This window comes from Astatotilapia calliptera, chromosome 20, assembly GCF_900246225.1.
Source record: "Astatotilapia calliptera chromosome 20, fAstCal1.2, whole genome shotgun sequence".
Lineage (NCBI taxonomy): Eukaryota > Metazoa > Chordata > Actinopteri > Cichliformes > Cichlidae > Astatotilapia > Astatotilapia calliptera.
The window spans coordinates 14341359-14360135 of record NC_039321.1 but is presented as its reverse complement, the minus strand read 5'-3'; the positions used below and the strand labels follow the sequence as shown (position 1 = coordinate 14360135).

Sequence of the window (18777 nt, the reverse complement as noted above, 5' to 3'; positions counted from 1 at the left end):
AACAAAACTAATTCCTGCATGCAAAAAATGTATTTCAGTGTTTGCTATTATCCACACACACACACACACACACACACACACACACAGGCAGCCCCTCTCGCTCAGTTTTTGCATTTGCGCTCGCTCGCAATGTGTCGCTCGCGCTCTCAACATTTCTGCCCATGCGTGCTCAACTCTCTTTCTCTACGCCGTTATATTTGTCCCACAAAACCAGCCAATCACAGACTGGCCCATCGCGTATAGGTGTAACGGAGTAACAGCCAATCAAATCGCAGCTTTTCAGCCAGTGTAAAAAGAAATATTTTTTTTCCACTGAACCGTCTCAGCGCAGGTTCGAGTCCTGGTTGGGACAAAGCCTGTGTTACATTATCAAAAGATAAACACCATTTTTAATTTAGTTAATGTGGATAAAATTTATTTTTCACTTTGCTTTTTCTTATTATTTGATTATCATTCTATTTATATCATAGTGTTTTGGCCTGTGGAGTATTATGTACCAATACTGTGTAAAGGAATATCTTTTATTTATATTTATGTATTATTCACATTATTTTATTGTACAATGCTTTGGTGCCACGGGCTTTTTAGCATGCCTCAATGTCTCACACATTCATGTTGCTAACGGAAGGTATCTCAGGAAGCTGGAAGCAGGCATTCACACGGGAAAAGTTCATCTTTTGTCTTGTTTATATCTATTCATTTTCCAGCACAAACTCAGCACTGACATCATTACTTTATTCCAGTTATGCTCTTGCCTGCCTTCACCGAGCATGCCAGCCTCCACTCTGCATGCTTTAAATCTGTTGCTCTTCTGCTTCTGCCATTCTGCGTTTCAGATCCTCAGCTATGCAGCCCGCCTCCTCTCCTTTCTCCTCCTCACCGTGGTCACTCAGAACCCTGTCCCAGCTTCCATCTTCATCACTACCAGCATTTTGACTCTGGGGTGTGGCTTGTGCAAAATCCTGTCACTGCTGAGATTTCTTCTGCTATGATGGGTCATTGGAATTTAACTGCCTAACAGTTACATTTATTTCTGTATCTCAATAAATCATGTTCAGTATATCCACATGATCTCTCATGATCAACAGTTTCTCCCCCATTTCCGTTTTTCTTCCACCCATCTTTGTCTCTCTGCCTTGTAGAAAGGAGACTCCTGAAACTCCTTCCAGGTCATCTCCTTGGCCATGCCCTTGTCCCTGTACAGAGAATGCACTTTTGAAGGGCAGTAGATATATTTCCCTGCCACTCCAGGGAAGCCTGTGTGAACATGTGGGCTATTTGGGCCCTGTTTCAGATCCATGTGGCAGAACCTGTAGAGGCGGCCTGTTTGTTGGGTTTCTGGCCTTTTCCTCTTTTTCTCCATCCTTTCCTCTGACCTCTTCCTGGTAGCATCCAGTTCCCTTTGGAAAAAGTCTGTCTGGGCAAATTCCTCAAAGGGCATTTTAGGGTCAGTGATTCCCTCAGCAGCATAAGTTTGATGCACCTTGTTGGAACAATAGAAATAGCGCACAGGCCCTCTCTGGTAAAAATAATGGACGGTGGATCCATCTGTCTCATATTGAGACTTGGGCTGTCCACAGGCAAGACAAGTCTTTGTCTGCCTTTTTTTCCCCTCAGTCTGCTGCTGCTGCTGCTGCTGCTGCGGCTGCTGCTGCTGCTGCTGCGGCTGCTGCTGCTGCTGCCTTTCTAAGATGCCCTCCACAATCTTCTCTATTGAGACTTGTGTCAGTGGTGTAGACAGGGCAGGAGGAGGCGGGTTAAAGACGGCAGGCTCTACGGTGACTACAGGGACACTAGTTGTTTCACTGCCTTCAGTTAAAGACTGCCACAGCTGCTGAGTCTCCAGAAGTTTTTCTGGGCTTATGTTCAAAGATGAATTGGTGTTGAGAAGTTTTGCCAAGTGCTTCACATACTGGGATATGTGCGCCTTGGATGTGGGATGCAGCAGGCTGTTGGGATCATTAGCAGAGCAATGGACCATGTCTGCATGATCTTGATCCACAAGCTTCAGCATGTCCTTCTTCCCATGGTACTTTTGCAACAGATCATGTATTGCCTCTTTCATGGGTCGTGGCCAGCGTGTGTGGTCCAGCACAAAAACCCATCCACCTGTTTTTATAGGTCCAGTGCGAGCACTCCTTGGTGAGGCCCGCAGCGGCAGAGGTAGAGCTTCAGAGATTTCTGGGAAACAATAGTAATAGTTACTCATATATCATGTAATGAACTAATAATAATAACTTACATATTAATAATAATAATAATAATAATAATAATAATAATAATTACACGGAATTATTTAACAATACCATTATGTTAACTTACCCATGACTGTTGTATTTATTTAGTTATTTATTTATTTATTTAGGACAGTGCATGTTAATGAACATAAATGTAAAAAAATAAATTACATGCCAGATTATAGCCAAAGGCTAATTTCCATCTGTTGTCCTTAAACATAAAAAAATAGACATAATAATTCATAAAAATTCATCATTCATTCATAATAAAAACTCCATCACCAAACTTACACACACACACCATTCTGTTCCCAAATAAAACATTAAAACTATACAGCTCATACATGATCACACACTTGATTTGTCTATAACCAGTTTTTAACCTTTGCCTTAAACAAATTGAATGTCGAGCATTCTCTTATGGGTTGAGGAAGACTGTTCCACAGCTGGCCACCCTTAACAGAGAGGACGTTCTGCCCAAATGCTGTCCGTCTGTGGGGTATAAACAAGCCTCCTCGGATTGTAGCTCGAGTGGTCCTGTCTGAGCTTTCTTTATGCCTAATGAACTGCTTTAGTGGTGGTGGAGCAAGGGAGTATAAGACTTTATATATTAAACACACTCTTTTAAGTTTCACTAAGTTATTGAAGTTCAGTAATTTGTTTTTTTAACACATGACAGTGGTGGTGGGAAGTCGGTTTTTTGTCAAGTAGTTTTAAACTTCTTTTATAAATGTTTTCAATAGTTTTAAGTGTTGTTGGACAAGCAAGTGACCAGGACGTCAAACAATAGTCCATATGAGAGATGATCATTGAGTAAAAATAAGTTTTTGTAGGTTGCTGGGTGTCTTCTGATGCTAACTCCTACTTTAAAAGTGCACCAGAGAAAGGGTGGGTGACAGGTGGTGCTGGGTGCGGAGGATGCCACACCAAGCGGTGCCAGGCTGGAGAAGGGTCCCGCTGCTGGAACCTGAAGTTGGGCAGCCACAGGTTTTGGAACAGAGGATGGGGGCTGAAGGGCAGCTGGTTCATCTTTTCTCAGAGTTTTGTGTTTGTCCCAGTTCAGAGGGACTGGACGGCAGCCTGGCTCTCTGTATTCAAGCCCAAATTGCTCTCCAGTGTCTCTGTCAGAGAGGTGAAGTGCAGTGTACTTCTCCTGACCAGTCACTCTTCTGGAGGCTGCATTCAACTCCACCACTAGAGCTGGATCAAAAACACAAGGTAGCATGACACCTGGCTGCTTAAGGTCCACCAGTCTTTGGTAGTTCCATCGTGCCACCCCTGTCATGCCCTGGGCCTGGAATAGTTCAGTGGAAACGTGAGTCCCGGTGAGCCACTGGGCCTGGTGGAAATGATAACCCTCCTGCTGTGAAGTGCCTCAGACAGGAATCCAGATGGGGACCTTGGCACCTTCACCAGGGACATGGTTAAGCTGAAGAGTCCCACCGTACCTAAACATTACACCCTCTGAGAGTTCAGGGTCACTTAGGCAGCCACGCAGAATGTGCACTGCGTCACGTCTTCAGCATGGATGGCTTGAAGAGTGGGACGTTGTTGGGGTCTGTGGCCAGGTGAAAATGGTTCAGGACCTTTTCCACTCTGTTCAGCAGCTCAGTGGGTTGTGGTATTTGGATCCTGCAGTGCTCCCTTATGTGTTGCTTTGTGGGATTAGCAGGATGGATGCCACAGAACTTATAAGCATCCTGGAGCCTCTTCAGGTCTGCCTGATCAACCACTGAGAATGCCGCAGAGAGAAGCTGGCAGAAAGTGCTGAACAGAGGAAGATGCTCAGAGGTACACTCCCGCAAAAATCGCCTCAGGCAGTGGAACAGGTCCAGTTTTACAATAATGTTCTTGTTGTAGTGGGTTCGAGAGGCACAGCTGTTTGCCACTGGTCCAGATGTGGCCGCAGCAACAACAGCAGGAGTGGTTTTCCAGGCATCCCACGATAGATTTTCGACAGGGATGCAGTCTGGGATCTTAAATGGAGCACAGCAATCCCTAAATGTAAGAAATACAAATACATGTAAGTATATGGAATATTATGTGTGTGCATCAAATTGATCTGAAAAAGAAAAACTCAGTTTTTCCAGACAGATTAGCAGTTTGAATGACAATGATGATTACGGTTTTTACCTGTCCACCCAGTGGTAGCCGGCCTTTTCCACTCCTGCATCACTGTACCTCTTGGCCATTCCCTGGTACATGGGCTCCAAGGACCTTTCTGTCTCATACTGAACCATGACCCACGAAACAATCAGCCAGTTTTCATTCATTATGGAATAACTGGACATGACCCCAGATGCCAGCATGACTTTTCGTGCCACCTTCCTGATGTGGTCAGACCTGGAAATGTGGCCAAAAGTGCCCTGGAGGCGTTTGGATATGGCTGGATGTTGACGTCGGAATTCGTCGAGCAGGCAGTCAGTCAGGTAATGGCTGGACACAGAGACGCCACACCAGGCATGTGGGTCTTCATAAGACCTGAACTCCTGTGGCTTATTTTCCTTCCTCAGGAACTGCCCAATGGTCCTCTGTCCATGAGCTCCTGCCTCAGAATCCCAGACCGATCCTGTGGCATGGAGGTACGTCAGGTGAGCTCGCTCGTACTTGAGGTGCATGAGTTCATTTATTTGGTTTGCCATGTCTGTTGGAGATTTGCCAGTCCTCCTGAGCTCATCCATAACAGACTTGCAGATGGCCTTTTTGTATGTAAGAAAAGCAGGGAGAAGGTTGGTAAACCTTTTGGGCAGTTTCTCCAGCCATCGTGGATTGTCAGCAAACCAGTTCCTGCGACAAGCCCTGCAGCAGAGTCGTGAGGACGGGATGTAATACTGACCACTGGTGCCAACAATTACACGTGTCCTGCCCACACCAGCAGAGACCACTTGTGAACGAAAGCAACCATGGAGACATGGCAAGATATAATTGTTTCTTAACCTGACCATGATAGCACTCTCAGGTTTCCAAATAAAGAAGGGGTGGAGCTGGAAGAAATTTGGGGATAGAAGGTCAGCCACTGTATCTATGATCACAGGCTGTGGAGGGAGACGCCAGAGTGAAACTGCATTCACTGCGTGACGCACTGGTCGAGACCCAGGCCACAGTCCAAGGTCCTGAAGCTCAGTCTTCATCCACAGCTTCTGGTGCGGAGAACAATTCCAGCTGCTGAGGTCGTGCTCATAACCAGCCAGTGGAACTGGAACAGCTGGCTGAGCTGAGATTGAAACATAAATATTTGACAAAACAGTGTTACTCTTACATTGTTTCTGTTGGAATACACAGAAGAAGAAAAAAAGACACGCTGTATACGCTCACCATGACAACATGAAAAAAATGGGGAGGACAAACAAACCTGGAACATAAGGTCAGTGGGAGAAACTCAGAGATGGCAGATGAGGAAGACTGGACAGAGAGACGCAGAGGAACATAGTGAATGAACATAGAGGACCGACACAGGTAGGGCTGATAAAAACACTCAAACACTAAGCACAAGAACCAAACCCTAAGAACTAATACCAAAATCAGAATTAACACAAAACCAGTGTTGAGAAGGTTACTTTTAAAATGTATTCCATTACAGAATACAGATTACATGCCCCAAAATGTATTCTGTAACGTATTCCGTTACTCAATGAGAGTAACGTATTCTGAATACTTTGGATTACTTAATATATTATCATGCTGTTTACAACTATGTGAATGTACTATTGCTGTGATTTATTACTGTTACTGAAGGTCCGCGGCTCCGAACTGTAGTAAAGGGACCTCTGACTAATACGGTTCCATGTCGGGCTCGTAGCTAAAAACTAGCTTTACTTTGTTGTCTGGGTCAACTTTGCTTGCGAGAGACAGAGAGAGGCGTTGAAAGGCTGCTCCAACAGTTACTCATATTTTGTATTTTAAATACGTAATGGCGGTACATGTATTCCGTTACTCCCCAACACTGCACAAAACACAAGGTGATACCAAAAGGAAACACAAAACACTGGGTCAAAATGACCCACAGGATTTTGCCATTGAACAACAAGAACTTTATTGAACTTTATCTGAATATTGTTGCATATGAACATATGTGTGCAGGTGCATGCATGCTTGTGTGTGTGTAGCTATGTTTGTGTGTCTTTATTGGCAGTCATTTTCCTTTCCCATCAGTAACACCGTCTGCCTGCAAAGACAAATGCAGAGAGGAGATTCTTAGTATTTGTTGCAGTAACTTTCATCTGATATTTCACTTGTTGTTGGCTGTGTTACTCTGTTAACTTACATTCACTGGCACACCATCATTGCTGGACTGAGGCTCTTTTAGACTTGTAGTCAAGACCGCCTAATCCGAGACCAAGACAAGACCAAGACCAGAGGGTATCGAGACCAAGACCGAGACCAAGACCAGAGGGTATCGAGACCAAGACCAAGACCAAGTTGAGACGAGACCGAGACCAAAAAAGTCTTTAAACTGCAGCCAGATGCTATTCTATATACATATGCAGGACACCTTAAACTAGTTTTTTAATTAAGCAGCAAGGCAGAACAAAGTCGGGCCTGTATCAAGACACAGGGACTAAACCCCAATTCAACCAGACCCAGAACTGATCCGGAATTAAAACAGGACTACAACAGTAACCAAGACAGAACCAGAATCAGAACTAGATGATAGTAGCACTAAAAATCATCATAGACCTGCACTACAGTTATTTTTTAATTCTACCAAAGTCCACTATTTAGATTGAGAAAGTTTATATAATTATTAATAAATGTAGAATTTGAAAAGGAACAAATGGTATCTAAAAAGAAACACTAGGTACATGTTCTGATGAGTTTTGGCAAACAACCATTTGACTAACATGTGTGTCTCACCTGCTCTTGTTCCATCTCTGTTCTGTCGTCATTCTCTCTCTCCCTCTCTGCTCCTCTCTCTCCCTCTCTGCTCCTCTCTCTCCCTCTCTGCTCCTCTCTCTCCCTCTTTGTGCTGACAATCAAGCCAAACACCAACATCATCAAATATACAGTTGAAACCAGATATTTATGTACTCTTCAGATAAAAACACAAACACTTTTTTAATTGTAACATCAAATCAGACAAAATGTTTATTTTTTTAGATTGATAAATATAAAAAACATATTTGTTAACTTTGAGAGTAAAGAGAGAAACTATCTGTATTTCTTAATTGCAAATGGCACCAAATTGTATTCAAACTGAGCCACACTTATGGAGCTCCACAGTTCTTTTCCTGGTGTTTTGGTTGACATCTCTTGATTTTCCCATGTCACAGAAACAGGCTCTGTGTTTTGCCTTATATGCATCCACAGCTGTGCCACCAATTTACTCACATGGACTCTACGAACCTATCAGAAGCTTCTTCAGCTCAGAATTGAATCGTCTGGAGTTTTCTTATTAATTAACAATAAACTTAGTGTACATGTGCTCCTACATTTGATCAAAGTGATTAAAATAGACAGCTCCCTCTTTTTATTCTGACATTTAACTAATTCAAAAGATATTTCAACATTTATTTATCTAAAACAAAAGTTTACTCTAAATTGATGTTTAACAGTAAAAAAAGTTTATGTTTTCTCCATAAAGTGTATGTAAATATCTGGTTTCAGCTGTGAATATACTGCTGTGTATTGAAATTCCTCTTGTTTTGCATAGATATACTAAACAACATCCAAAGCATAATATATAAAATAACATCTACCTGAGTTTTTTCTTTGAAAGAAGCTCCTTATGTCCATTGTTGTGTTCATCGGTACACAATTGAAACCGATTTAGAGAGTTTGTTTAGCCATGGAGGGTAACAACTAAAAATATGAAATGTAAGCTAAGACTCTCTAAAAAAATCAGCATTGCTGTTCGGCTTTTCATTTATCCATTTGTTGATTCACCCGAAGAGCAAGTAACGCAACCAAGTGATCAGTTTGATATCAATCTTTTGTGATACACCGTCATATTTACATTATTAGTTCAGTACGAATGATTTGCTTTGGTACCTGGTCAAACTTAAGCTCTCCTCTGTCTGCAGCAAACTTGCAGGCAGCAGCTTCTCCCCCCTTGCTCACATGGGTGCTGTGCTCAGTCACCTAGTGCCTGAGCTCGGATCATACCAAAATTAGGGGGAATTTACGACGGTGCGCTCTGTGCTTCGTGTGTTGTTTTTGTTTTATACAGTTGTCAGTCAGGCATCTAACTAAAAAATTACACTCCAAAAGATCCCATGCTTCTGAAAAAATGACCCGGGCTTAAGCCCAGTAAGCCACCCCCCCCCCGCTCCGCTGATGGTTGACTCCAAATCTCCTGAACACTATGTCGATTTGAGAACGCAGGACCGAAACAGCAAGACCAAGACAAAAGTCCGTCGAGACCAAGACGAGACCAAGACCACTTTTACGTGGTCTCGAGACCGGTCTCGAGACCAAGACCGGTCTCGAGACATCCAACTCTAGGCTCTTTAACGGCTTCAGAAATCTCCAACTTCCTAGTTTCATCCTGTGACTCCAGGTCATCTTTTTCCACCAGTGGTGGTTTATTGCTTTTCACAGAGTCCTCAGGAATTGGAGTCCTCGCTCTTGTGAGGGACCAAGCAGCTAAAACATAGAGGACACAGGCAAAAACTATCTTCAAAAAGGGTTTTCTTTACTTTAACCCTCAAAAAGTCCAAAATTAACAAAATTCAGAAACATACTTTGCAGGCCCATAAAAGAGGTCAACTAAATATAACTCTACGAAAAGTAATTTCCAGAAACTTAAACAAAACAAAGTGAGACACAACTTAACTGACAAACTGACCTAATTACAAAGACACATGAGGGTAGCTTTTATAATGATTTGGCCAAACCATTTACACACAATAGGGGGGAAACAAAAACGCGCACTAATATTAACTAAGCACAGAATAACCGAACTAAACCTAAAACACCCCTCCTCCTGGTAAGCCCATGGTTGGTCCTGCTGAGCAGGCATTTTGTTCCCAGAGTCCTCAGCCACGCCTTTTGCCCAGACAGGAAACAGCCACCGCCCAAACCCAGGTAACTCAAAGAAAGAGAAACATAATTACTATAACAAAACATTTAAGAAAAACCACACAATGTTACTATGTGCGTGCCTCATAATACCAATGTTAGGTTTAACCAAATGATTAATGAATTATATTAATGAAGAAAACTGCAAAACAAACTAATAAAGTGAACAAATGGACTGATTTACCCATGTGTGGCTGATGCCATCACACTCTTCTATCCATTTTCCTCTTCTTGTGAGGAGCCCACTTGACTAAGGACTTGCAATACTGTGTTGAAAGAGAAATTATTTTTAAAAATACATAAAATATAAACAAAAACATTAAATGCAGTTCAGATGTTTGGTGCACATAGCGTGGCATGTTTCCAAAGACACACTGCATACAGAGGACATCAGCACAATGTTGGAAGCATTAGTGATGTATATTACATAGCTGGAATGTCCAGGGACAGGGATGAAAATTATGGAAGTTTAGCTATTTGCATTGTATCATTGGAAGGACTAAGGATTAGGATCATAACAAAAGGAAAGAATTAGTGGTTAGGATTGCACTTACCTTGAAACAAATCTTTGCCAGTCTGCTGTACTCTCATCACACTAGGGCTGGGACAACGCGTCGACGTAATCGATTACGTCGACGCAAAAAATACGTCGACGTAAAAAAATCTGCGTCGATGCGTCGTCACTTTCAAAAAAAGACATGGCGGCAGCGAGTAGCGGAATCATGAGTGAGGAAGTTGCAGTCAACTTAAATCACTCCACCCGAACACGCAGTTCTACAGTATGGGGATATTTTAACAGAAAAGGAAGTGATTCAGTCGTTTGCCGGCTTTGTGAGGTGGAAATGGCCTATCATAAAAACACGACGGCTATGCACCAGCACCTCAAACGACGGCATCCAGGAGCAGCTTCTGCAAAGGACAAACCACCGTAAGTTTTCAACCTTTTTACTAATGCTAGTTTTTACCCGTTAATTCATCCAGACCCCCCCCCCCCCCCCCCCCCCCCCCAACGTAGACGTACACTCACTCATAGACACAGATAAACACCCAACCTCCGTAAATGCAAAACTCATTTAAGCTGCTGAGCAGTAACATATAGCAGCTGCTGTTGTTATTGTTTTTTTGTATGTGGCCCATGCTGGCAAAATGAGTCGGAATGCACGCAGGCTGATTATCAGAATCGGCGAAAGGCAAAAATGTTAGACAGCGAATTGGCCGCAGGAGAAATATTAACAAGGATAATGCACCACCTGCTAAACGTAGCCGTCGTGGACAATGTTACAACATTGTTAAAGTGCTTGCAAAAGCAAAATGACAATGAACTCTTGATTTGTCAAATTTAATGTGTTTCATCCTATTTGAACGCTGTTTTTATACATAATGCTTCTCCAGCTTGATCTTATAGGTCAAAGTTATGCCATCTAATGACTAGAAAGCAGTGCACCAGTAAAGGTGCCATCAGCTATGGCTGTTTAAACGTTATCTTTTCCAGCCATCATGATTACTGCATATCATATGTTCAACATTGGGGATTATTATTAACCTCTTACTGTTATGCTATGAAAGCACATGGCATAACAGTGTGTGTGTATCTATCTATCTAGCTCAACCAGATCCTTATCAAATTATTTTGATATTATGCTTTCCATATAATTATTTTGTAATTATTCGAATTCATCTGTGTGCTGTGTGTGATTTATGATTTCAGGAATAAACAGAAAAGTCTGGAGGACTACTGTCAGAGAAGAAGTACACCATGCACCCCCCAGGAGGTGGCTGTACTTACTGAGAGCGTCTTAGCTATGATTTTAAAAGACAAGAGACCACTTGCTGTGGGTGAGGGATTCAAAGAAATGCTGACCACTTTCCAACCAGGTTACACTCTGCCGTCTAGGCGTCATTTTACAAGCATGATGGAGAGAAAGTATGAAACTTCAGTGGAGAAACTAAGGAATGAACTAAAACAAGCCACATCCAAAATCTCCCTTACCACTGATGCTTGGACAAGTCTGGTCACAGAGTCCTACTTAGGGGTAACTTGTCATTTCATTATTTGTTCAAAGACGCCATTGCTGCTGTTTGTATATTATTAATTTTTTTGCTATGATTTCCTTTGTTTGTTTTGCAAAACATTTAATTTTTTGTTAAAAACAGAAGATTGTAGTACAATGTTATTGTGGATTTTGTTTTGTGAATGAAGAGCACTTTTTGGCAGAAAGCAAAGTGAATGTTACATTTTGTTTGTTTAAAGACACCATTGTTGCTATTTATTTGAAATGTTTTGTTAACTTTTCCTTAATTTTATATGTTTGCACATTTCATTTCTTGTTAAATGCTATCTCTATTGTATTGATTGTACGACCTCTACAACTTTATTTTGCAATTTTTTTTTATTAAAAGGTCTTCAAATGAATAAATTTGTGTTTTTCATTTATATACATAAATTAATAAATGTGAAATTGCTATACAAGTCAAATAATGGGGAAAAAAATCGTTAATCGAATCGAATCGAAATCGAATTGGATTGAAAAATGAATCGTTAGATTAATCGATGCATCGAAAAATTAATCGCTATATTCATTGATTAGGAAAATAATCGTTTTGCCCAGCCCTACATCACACGCTGACGTTATTGCTCCTCCCCCCAAAGTTCATGACGAATCAGATCCTTCAGCCAATCACATGATCTAATTTACCAACATAGTTGATGGTACCAGTAGGGGAGACCGGGGATAGTTGTAACGTGGGTCAGTTGTAACACTTCCAATTTCTCCAATCAGGGCTAAGTTTCAAATGATGTGACTCATCCTGTGCATGCCCAACTCAGTTCTGCTATCACATGTGAAAAATCAGCACATTTCGTCAAACACAGACAATTTAACACGAAAAAAAGCAATTTGTATGCCAAAAAGTAAGTTTTTCTACTTTATTTCAATTTCTAATAGCATTATCTGCTTTGCAGTTAAACTCATCAAACCTAAATTATGTTATTTGTATGTCTATGGGGATATATTCTGTTCTATTTAGTGCTAGTGTTTTAGCCGTTGGCTGTAATGTTAGCTAGTTCATGGCTATAGGAGTCTGGGTCAGTTGTAACAGCAACAGTCTGGGTTAGTTGTAACAATAATGCAGATGTTACAACTTACCACACTTTTACTTTAACTTATATTAAACAAGTTGGGGCAATGATATCAGCAGAGAGAGGTTCACTGGTCGGATTTGTATATGCGGTTAATGCCATTGGCAACACAATTCCCCCACTGTTTGTGTTCCCACACATACATTATGCAGACCACTGTGTCAGACCAGTAGGAAGTACTGGTTGTGGAAATAAATCAGGATGGGTGCAAGGAACAGATTTCCTCATCTTTCTGAAGCACTTTGCAAACCACACCAAGGTAAGCCATGATAAAAAGTAATGGAATTGCGATGCTGGTGAACAACTACATTTTTTCAGCTTCATTGTTATGTTCAAAATTGGTGCAAGATGCCCACTGAGCCAATGAGGCCAAACTCAAGGAAGACCAACCAAAATGAATGAAATATTCAGTTGCAGAAAATTCCATAATTTGTCTTTTTTGGGGGGGTTGGAATATATTCAAAAGCTAGATTTCTGCATTCTGTCACACACACACACACAGCTACATAAATGGATGTAAGTGCATTCATGTATTGAATAAACAAAGATTACTGTTAAGTCTAATTGTTGAATGTCGCCATTGTGTTTCTTAAATTTGTATAGTCTTAGTTTAAGCAGTAGGATCAAAGCCATTCCTTTGATCCTGACCACCTCTCCAGCCACTCTGTGCTGGGGGAGGTTTTATTGTAGATACATCCTAACTTGAAGATCTGTTTGATGTTTGGTAGAGCTTCCTACCCTTTGTATGGTTTCACTGTGTTATCTTTGGTAAACCATACATTGGGTGTGGGGGAAGACTACCCTCTTTATGACCAAGGATGTTGTTCCTGCTTTTAGGTTTTATGACCCTTTGACCAACACACACACACACACATTCTCACATAACACACACACATTCTCACACACACACACACACTCAGTGTATACATTTACATACAGTGCCTTGTCTTTGTAACCAAAGGGGGGTTGCAAGGGGAGGTGTTTTGTAAACTATTGTTTGAAGTTTGTCAATAAAAGGCGGCGAGAGGAGGCCACCAGTGTGGTCATTTCAACGTGCTGGTCACAGACGAGAGGCCTCCCTTGCGCAAGAAATCGATCGAACACTGTTGCCTTGCTTTTCTTTCATGGGAATAAGTCTTGGATACAACGGGGTCTGAGTTTAGACCCAACATTTATTTGGTCCTTCGGAGCCGGAGCCTAACACATTGCATCCACCGAGGAGAGGAAGAGGACGCCACCGCAACGTCTGGGATGATTGACGTAAAGCCCTGGTGTTTTTGGCTTGCCACCAGGCCGGGAAGTTTGCGCCTGACCTCCCCTCGGGATGGATGACGATTGACGGGATCCAGAGACTCTTCCCATGAACGTAAACAAACAGTGAGTACAGAAGGCCTTAGAGAGCGTCTCTATAACCGCGTGAATGAATGTGGGATCCTAGAAACGCGTCACCGTGATTCTGCGTGAAACGTTTGAGTCCCGGGGAGCGCTGGTCACGAGAGCGCACGTGGACCCAAAACAATAGAGAGCGGCTACGGGCTGTGCGTTAAACTTGAGTCCGGGAGCGCGCTAGCCGCGTGAGAGAGACGCAGGCTTCTCCGCCGTTTGGGGCGTAGAGAGTTCTCCGCCATTTGGGGCGTGGAGAGAACCTAGGTTCAGAGTCCGGAATCTCCGCCATTTGGGGCGTTGGAGAGTGTCCGAAGGTTGAATTCTCCGCCATATGGGGCGTTTGAGAGTTTTCAACAGAGAGCGCAGGCTGTGCGTGCAGACGCAAGCGATAGGCCTATGTTGTGTGTGTGCGGGCCAGACGTGGTCTGCGTGAGTGTGGCTGATTGTTGTCTTGTAATGGAGAATAAAATGTGTAAGTCTGCCTTAGAAGGAGATGTAAAATTTATGCAGAAAGTTTTACCAGGCAGCACGCAGTATGTAGGTTGTTGGTATAAGAAATGTGGATTTGAAGGGACATTAGTGGAAGTTAAGTGTAAAATGCTGGTAGAAAGAATATCTGTAAGTGTAGCAGGTAAAACAGGTAAAGCGAAGCAGAGGAAGGAATTGCAGTTAGCAGTTGCTAAGTTGTGGCTGGAGCAGGCTCAGAGGAGGAGAGAAGCACAGAATGTTAAAAGAGCAATATTGCAAGAAGTAGTTGTGAAACCTGAGGATGAAACTACAGCTCAATCCACTGCAACTACTCTAGAACAACACCGTAGAAAAGCATTAGGAAGAGCAAGAATGTTAGCAGAAAGTAGAGTCAGAGAAGAGCGTGAGAGAGCAGAGGTAGAAGTGGAGGAGAGATTAGAGGCATATTAGGAGCAGCATTGAGTCCAAGACAGACTAGGCAAGAGAGGAGACAGAAAAGATGAAGAAAGTTTTTCTCCTGATCAATTCCGCGAGTGTGAGAGTGTCTGACGTCATGGTGTGTGTGAAAGGTATCCAGCTGGGGCAGACGTGATTCTGCAGGTCACCTGCCCAGTGGACAAAAAGAAATAAAATAGTTGTGTGGATGAATGATGGCACGAAGAGTGTTTGGTGTTTCTCAGTCTGAAACAGCTGTAATGCTATTTTCTGTTTTGGAGAAAAGTACAGTTAAAGAAAAAAAACAGAGAGAGATGTGTGTTGTTTTAAGCAGTGATGAGAATAATGGAAGTGTGGTGAGAGATGAACACAAAAACATACTGAAAATGCATTAACTATACTAACCCCACATGCATATACACATACAATGATACTCATGAGACCAGACAGCATCTTAAGCATGAGATTCTGTTTGTCATCTTGTCCAAGTCACTAGTAAGATGAAAGTGATACATAGACTAGTGGACTGAATATTATAGGAGGACAGATGGTTGCATCATAGAGGAGGAAACAGAATGCTGATGAGAGGTCTTGAATGAGTGAGTTGAGTGAGCTGATTGTGAGTTTCTGGTGTGTGAAGAAGTTTTACCATGGCACACATTTAGTTACATGAGAACTAAAACTTATTATGTGCTAAGACAACAGGGTTATGCTGTATGTTGTGTGTATGGCTGATTGGATGAATGTTTGAGATTAAACTGGCTGTTTGATTTGTCTTTATTACTAAAGTTGAACCTGCCAATTGGGTTGTTACGATTTATCCCCCTGGCATGAAGAACACGTGTCATGACTTAAACAAGGCCTTTCTTTCCATTATTTTCTTTGATTTCTTTTATTTTCTTTCTTTTATTTTGTTACTTTCATGGTGCACTGAAAGTTTTGTTTGATGATCTCTGTTGAGCAGATCTGCACGATTAGAATCGAAGCGTCGTCGAGAAAACTGTTGCAAAGTGAGCTTCTCCAAAATTAAAATGGGCTCTTATTTGGGACAATCAGGAAACAAGTTCCTGTCCAAAAGGATTCAACGAGGAAATCCAGTCTAAATTATTTTTCTTTTTGAAATGACGTTGTTTTGCTGAGCGTGGAAACGAATGCGACGATAATTTCCACAATTAGCAAAAGAAGGAATCACTGAGTGAATGAGTAAGAATTTTAAAATAAATGGGGAACTGACTGACTGACTTAACACCATTGTGTGAAGTCAACCCCCGCTTGACAAAGGTGTGGATGTATCTCTGTGTGTGTCTCTGTTACAGGAGCAGAAAGATGATAGCAACATCTGAGGTTGCGTGATGGTTTAACCTTTTAAATGCCATTTTTATGTTTGTGAATCTATCAGAGGTGTGTTATTCATGGGCTTGTGGTACTCACAGAAGTTACTGTGAGAAAGTGTGTACACACCTGCGCAGCGCTAACATTTGCATTTTTTCTTACAGCATTGCAGTTTTTCATGTGATTTGATGATGTGGTTTTTAGCAGAACAACTGGTGGATGTTTGTTTCTTTATTTCAGGTTTTGTTTTCTTTAAGAGTGCATGTAGCATTCAGCAGAAGTGGACAAGTGACATGAGTAAAACAAATAAGAGATTACGATATTTATGGAATAGTTTATTATGGGCTCATTTGCTGGCCACTTTTGGACCCATAATAATATATGAGTGGAGTGACTTTGCTTAAGGGAAGTCACCGATTACATTAATGTTAACTGAGCACATGGGATGATCCATGTTTGAGGCGAATTATGGTAACAATAGTGATTTAATGATTTGAGAAAACCTGCACATGACACTTGTCTTGCTGATGCTGAATGCTTGTTACCCTTGTGATATACTTGTTTATAAGTGTGAAGTTTGATTTTACTTCCAGATCTTGTTTTCCAGGCCATGATGGTGAGTATGCAGGCTCCTGGTGGAGCCAGTTTTTAAGGCAGGGATCCAGGTTTGGTGAGTTGACGCATGAGAGTGTCCATGCGTCAAGAGGTGGGGTCCAGAAGTAACATTAAACAATGTTTACTATTATTGTTGCAGTGATTTGTGTGATTAGCTGTTTATTTACAAGTATTAAACCTATGCAAGTGGTGCATCCATGTTCAGATGAGGCTTTGATGGCCTATAAGTGAAGTTCACTGATTACAATGTGGAATAACATTGAGATGTTAAATAATTTGGAATAAATTATGGGAAAACGTAGGAGTTTAATGAGTTTAGAATAAACCTGCAATGATACTTGTCTCTGTGATGCTGAATACTTTATTACTTTCATGATCTATAGTTGGTTGCAAATGTGAAGTTGTTTTAAATTTTAAGACTTTGTCTTCTGTGATACAGGAGCTGGGAGTTAAACAAGTTGAACATTTAAGTGCTGACTAATGTTTTACACAGGGTTACAGCTTGGAGTGAAGCTGCTCCAAGGGACAAACCCTGGAGATTGTTTTAGGGAGACTGTGCGACACTCTTTTACATGTCTCATTGGGGAGTTGACACATGGCGAAAGCCGTGTGGCGAGAGGAGTGTCATTTTTTCAATTTGTAGATGTCGTGAGATGCCATGACGAGAAGGAGTGACTGAGAGGATCGCCCACAAAATGGAACTTGAGGGAGCGTGCCAAGCTCCAAAAAGTGACAGCGCAGAGGAGGTCCAGCGATGGACTTGTGGTTCTGTGAACAGCACAAATGCAAGGTGACTGTAAAATAACTAACAGCACTTTTTCCACAAGTGAAGCCAGTAACTTACTATCCTAAAAGATTAGCTCTAGTTGCTCGTGCTTTACCTCCATGCGTGAGATCAGTATGTGCAGCAGCTTAAGCTGTACAATGTTTCAATAGTTTATTTCACCTTTTGCAATTGTTAGTTCCACACGAGGTAGATGTCTACTACTGCAGACTAAACTTACATTTCTGTCACCTACAAGACACTTGTCTTTAATGTTACTGTTACTCTCACAACCACACATATTACCATAAAGTGGTGCAGAATTCTGAATCTGTCCAACCCTTTTTGCCAACGGAGGAGGGCACTTCTCATGAGTGTAGAGAGCGCGAGGAGAAGACGTGTAAGCTGAGGGATGACTTAATAGATGTGCCACTCGTTGAGGGAAAGGTTTGGTTTGTTGATGATTTGAGTTTTACAACAGCAGAGGGACAGACTAGAACACGTTTTACTGTAGCAGACAGTGAGAGAGAGTTATCTATGTAGGACAACTAGCATGTTTCATATTTGCTTGAGCAGCAGAGATGCTAGCTTTAACGGAAGCGTGTAAAGCTGTAGAGAGACAATATACACTGATAGGCAGTATACATTTGCTACTGTACATTTCTTTGTAGTGCAGTGAGTGAGACGAGGTATGACAACCTCAACAGGGAAACCTGCAGAACACACCAAACTCTTGCAAAATCTGCTGGAGGCAGCGTTATTAACCAGTGGAATTGCCGTTTGTAAATGTGCAGCACACATGTGAGGGAAAGATCCGGTTGCATTAGGGAAAGTTTTTGCAGATAAGATCGCAAAAGAGGCAGCTTTAGTTAAACATGGTGTTAACCTTTTATCAGTACAGCATTAGCAGACATGCAGGCCCACTCACCTACTGCAGGACAATAGTTGTGACTTACAGAGGGAGCAAGCTTGCAGGATGATTTTTTATCTGTGTGATAAACCAGTACTGCCTAATAATTTGTATAAGACTGCTGCTATTTTGAGCCATTGGCTATACCATGTCTCAAACAGGAGGGAGATGAGCAGTCGTTATACTCACTCTAGGATTATTAAATACTTTTAAAAAAAAACTTTTTTGCAGAGAGAACTAATGGAACAGTAAAGTTAGGATTTAGGAAGACAGGCAGGACACGGTTAGACTGTATAGAATAAGTACATGAGGATTACTCCAACAGAGAATGGTCTGACTCTTTGAGATTACACATGTTAGAGCATTTAGAGTTCCAGTCTTCTGTAGTGATGATAGAAAAGCAGAAGAGAGAGCATATTAGCAGATTAGATGCTTGAAAATGTTTAAAAGTAAAGTAGTCATGAGAACAAATGAT

The 18777-nt window shown here is 41.7% G+C and overlaps 1 protein-coding gene and 1 long non-coding RNA gene across 2 annotated transcripts; one reads left to right on the top strand and one right to left on the bottom strand.

Moving 5' to 3' along the window:
- Positions 1 to 2933: 2933 nt before the first annotated feature.
- Positions 2934 to 5690, bottom strand: LOC113013702 (uncharacterized). The gene is made up of 2 exons (XM_026154836.1): positions 4371 to 5690; positions 2934 to 4235 (listed from the first exon to the last, which is right to left on the bottom strand). Exons 1-2 carry the CDS (start codon positions 5366 to 5368, stop codon positions 3749 to 3751), a joined length of 1485 nt encoding a protein of 494 aa, XP_026010621.1. The 5' UTR covers positions 5369 to 5690; the 3' UTR covers positions 2934 to 3748.
- On the top strand, positions 5641 to 18512 carry LOC113013708 (uncharacterized). The gene is made up of 2 exons (XR_003270854.1): positions 5641 to 5693; positions 17273 to 18512. It is a non-coding gene; the product is annotated as an uncharacterized LOC113013708 (long non-coding RNA).
- Positions 18513 to 18777: the final 265 nt, after the last annotated feature.